General features: G+C 35.4%; 1 protein-coding gene across 1 annotated transcript; it reads right to left on the bottom strand.

The window, feature by feature from the left end:
- Positions 1-1,061: 1,061 nt before the first annotated feature.
- LOC311175576 (olfactory receptor 4F3/4F16/4F29-like) lies at positions 1,062-2,009 on the bottom strand (the record flags this gene model as incomplete). The annotated part of the gene is made up of 1 exon (XM_084240503.1): positions 1,062-2,009. The coding sequence occupies exon 1, from the start codon at positions 2,001-2,003 to the stop codon at positions 1,062-1,064; it is 942 nt and encodes a 313-aa protein (XP_084096629.1). The 5' UTR covers positions 2,004-2,009.
- Between the last annotated feature and the right edge of the window lie 2,381 nt (positions 2,010-4,390).

The following is a 4,390-nucleotide window of genomic DNA, read 5'->3' as shown; positions in this document are numbered from 1 at the left end:
CATACGAGTAGTCATCCACTGTTTACCGTCCCCTTCTTACTTTATTTCACTTAGAATAATCTCTTTCAGTTTCATCCATATTACAGAATATAGCAAGCATTAATCTTTTGGTGTGGCTTAGTAGTGTTGCATTTTGTATTTATATCACATCTTTTTAATCCACTCCTCTGGCATGAGGAATTTAGGGTTTGATGTGTTTTTTAAGTTAGTTTTGTTTTATATTTTAATTTGCCACAAAATACTATATTGAAGCAAGACTATGATCTGATTTCTCTCTGTCAGATGACATGTCAAATTTATCTGGATATATTCATTCTGCTTTTGACTAAAGGTAGTAAATATTATTCTCTGCCTTCTGGGTAATCCTCCTATGAAGAGACATTTTTCAATCACAACTGTAACTTTGTGCTTGTGATGACATGATATGTTTTGTTACTTTTTAATGATTAATTAACTTTGATTTAATTAACTTTTTAAATATAGTTAATAGTCTTGGAAACACTACAATTCCTTCTCTTTTTATTATATATTTGCACTCTGACTAGCAGGTGGCTATGCTACAACCATTCTTATTCTCAGACCTTGTACTGATAACAATACATTTGTGATTTAATTTGTATCCATCAAATAGATATACTGAAATCCTAACCCTGACAATACCTATGAATGTGATCATATTAGGGTGCTTGCAGATAAAGACAAATTAAGATAAGGTCAAACTATAATAGGGTAGATTGGGATATAATTCCTGTTCATATGTTATCCTGTTTGGATAACATTGAGAAAGCACACCTTTTTATGTATCTCTAAAAATTACCTAATATATAAATATTATTCCTTAGGAATTTAGATTCAAGATTATTATAATCTTTGCTTTATAGATACTTTATATATAACTCTCTGGTTTCATAAGTGAAAGTCCTTCCTCCTATGAACAACAACAACCAAAAAAATAGTACCAGTGTGTCTAACAAAGCCAAGATAGAACAAATAAAACTTTCTGAGTTTGGCCATCAATAGTAAACACTAGCAATTGGCAAGGGTTCTGCACAATATTAGTGTCACTTAAGAGATCTTCCTATATTTACTAGCTGTCTGCATACTCTCTTCATTGCTGCCTTCATTTCTTGATTCCTGAATGTATAAATGAGAGGGTTAAGGACAGGAGTGATAATAGCATCAAAAATGGCCAGAAACTTATCTAGGTGTATGGAGGGAGATGGCCATGCATAGAAAAATATCAGTGGACCAAAGAACAAGACTACCACTGTGATGTGAGCTGAAAGTGTGGACAGAGCCTTGGATGAACCACCTGAAGAATGTTTTTGAACAGTGAGAATGATGACACCATAAGAAATGAGCAGTATGATGAAGGAGCCAACAGAGATAAATCCACTGTTTGCTGTGACCATAAATTCTAGTTGATCAGTGTCTGTGCAGGCAAGTTTGATGAACCGAGGAAGGTCACAGTAAAAACTGTCCAACACGTTAGGACCACAAAAGGGTAGGTTTACCACGAAAACCATTTGAATCATGGAGTGGATAAAGCCAATTGTCCATGCAGCCACTAAAAAGAAGATGCACATTCGTGGGTTCATGATGGTCAAGTAGTGGAGGGGCTTACATATGGCCACATATCTGTCAAAGGCCATGGCGATGAGCAGCACCATCTCCACACCACCAATGACGTGGATGAAGAATATTTGAATAATGCAGCCACTAAAGGAGATGACTTTGTGTTTTCTGAATAGGTCATACAACATCTTGGGACAAGAGACACAAGAAACTCCCATGTCAATGAAGGAGAGGTTAGCCAACAGAAAGTACATGGGAGAGTGTAAGTGAGGGTCAGAAATCACAGTGAGTATAATGAGGGAGTTTCCCATCATGCTTGCTACATAAAACATGGAGGAGAATAGAAACAGGAGAAGTTGGATCTCCCAGGAATTGGTGAGTCCCAGGAACACAAACTCTGACACCGAAGAGTGATTTGCTCCTTCCATTGACTTTGTTGGTAACACTACCTGAAGACGACAGTAGGTGAAAATATGAATTATGATATGATGGTTCTACCTACATAATAGAGATCAAATGTTATGAAAGCCTCTTTCCATTTCAGCATTAAAACTGACCTAGTATGCCCATGATTTCTGAAAAGAATTCACAAGGAAAAATTGGTAGCTGTCACATGGAGCTATTTCTCTACTGCCAATTTGTGTCTGCATTTAAGGTCCTCTACATCTTCCTAGGGTTGATGGCATGATGCTACTCATATTGCGCAAGATAGTAAAAGTGAACTCATGTGGTACAAGTTAGTAAACATGAACTCCACACCAAATATTTTGATTTTTGTTCTAATATTACCGTACCCTAATACACAGCCTTAGTCACTAATACAAACCATTCTAAGCCTCAACCTTCATCTGGAGGAGAGATCAATCCTACTGTCCTGCGCAGGTCCTACCATTGGGGATATATTCATCTTCAATCTTAAATAATTACTACACTCATAAAATTGTGCTTTATTATAACTAGCACTTTACTTTGTGTTACCATTAACTGAGTACAGTTCTAACTCACCAAGTAAACTGTAAGCTTCTTAAAGGCAGCAATTCTGACTTACTCAAATGTGGGTTCTCTGAAAAAAAAAGTGCCCAAAGATGTGCAGTTCTGTGGACCACTAACAGTTTTCATATTATGTACAAAATTGAGTGTCAGTGCTAGCAACTTCTCTAGCAATTTGATACCCAGGTTTCTGATTTTCTCTTGTACTAAAGTAATTAGTCTATAAAAATCAGGAAACTAAAGAAAAAGGCTTATCCTTCAACACAGATAATTTCAGAATCACTGTCTTACTGCAGTTAGCACATGATTTGGAATGTTAAAACTATAAGAGGCATCATAATCTAGTGGAAGCCATTTTGTACAAAACTCCACAAAAGGACATAACACTATCTTATAATTGTTTACTCTTATTTACAGAAACAGCATAGTTTAATAGAATATGGGTTTGGGATTTAGATTATCAGGACTTTCACTGTGGGTCTACCACTGACAGGTTGGTCTTGGGCAAGTGACTTAGACTCTTTGAACCTTAGATTGCACATTTATGAAATTTTTTGGTAAAATGATTAATAAATCTTAATCATATGGCTATGTTAGGCATTCAGTAGATTTTGTTCATTTCTCTTCATAACTTGCTTGCGTAAATTACCAGTCAATACAACAGTAGCAGTCAACATAAAACATAATGAACGATGAACAAGAAATAAAACATTATTGATTTGAAACATCAAATTTCCACATCATAAAATACTTCAATATGTATTTAGGATTAGGACAGTATTCATGTTAGTGATAGAAAAACTATTATGTTATTATGCATAACTTCTATTGATATGCTCTAAAAAAAAAAAAAACACTTTCTTAGCAGTACTTACCAGAAATGTTATCTTTTTACTATTTGCTAAATTCTTCTTCCCAACTAGGCTTCAAGCCCCGTAAAGTGATGGAGATGTGTGTCTCATTCAATCCGATGTATAAAAAAATTAGAACCACTTCAGATACATAACAGGGACAAAAAAATATTTGCTCAAACTGTGAATAAAATATGTTTGCTTTAATTTAGAAACTGATCATGTCATAAAAAAGGTCAAGACATCAATTCAGGAAAATGAAGTATGTCTAAAGGAAAACAAGAAGAAAAAGAAGAAACAGTTCTTTCTTACTTAGAAAAAATCAAAATCAACAAACAACTATGAACCAGAAGACACACTATGAGCGCTGGGGGGGGCAGGGAAAGGAGGGATTGGGTTCAAAATAAGGGGGTTGCCATTGTATGGGGAATATAAAAATAAAATTCAAAAAATAAATAAATAATTGAATTCAATAAAAAAAAAGAAAGTTCAATAATAAGACTAGCTAAAATTAATGAGGTCAACTGTGGTACCTATTAATAACCTCAGTCTCCCTAATTTAGGATAATCTCTAGTCATTATAGATCAGAAAATGATATCAAAATATTTTAAATTACTGACCAAAATCACGTATTTTCTTAGTTTAAGAGCTTGTACCAGAACCCCAGTCCACTGGACTCCAAGCTTAGTCCTTTACCAGTTCCCTGCTTTCTTTCTCTTTTAAGTGTGACCTCCTCAGGCTAAAATCTGCTACATGTCAGGATAAAAGAAGTTGTTGGAGGAAAATGAGCCCCTCCTTTAGCTGACGACTGCCATTTATTGGCATATGGTCACTGCTACCCGGGCCTCCATGATCAATCGTCCCTGACAACTGCTTATCGACTGATTAAGGTATCTCAGTGTCCTGAGAAGCCTGACAGATTTCTGAAACTGTTCTTACTGTTCCAGCAATACTCTGATGTGGTATGGGTGGT

This window comes from Talpa europaea (genome assembly GCF_964194135.1).
Source record: "Talpa europaea genome assembly, chromosome: 8".
Classification (NCBI taxonomy): domain Eukaryota; kingdom Metazoa; phylum Chordata; class Mammalia; order Eulipotyphla; family Talpidae; genus Talpa; species Talpa europaea.
The sequence above is the reverse complement of the archived record's forward strand: the minus strand, read 5'-3'. Positions and strand labels throughout refer to the sequence as shown.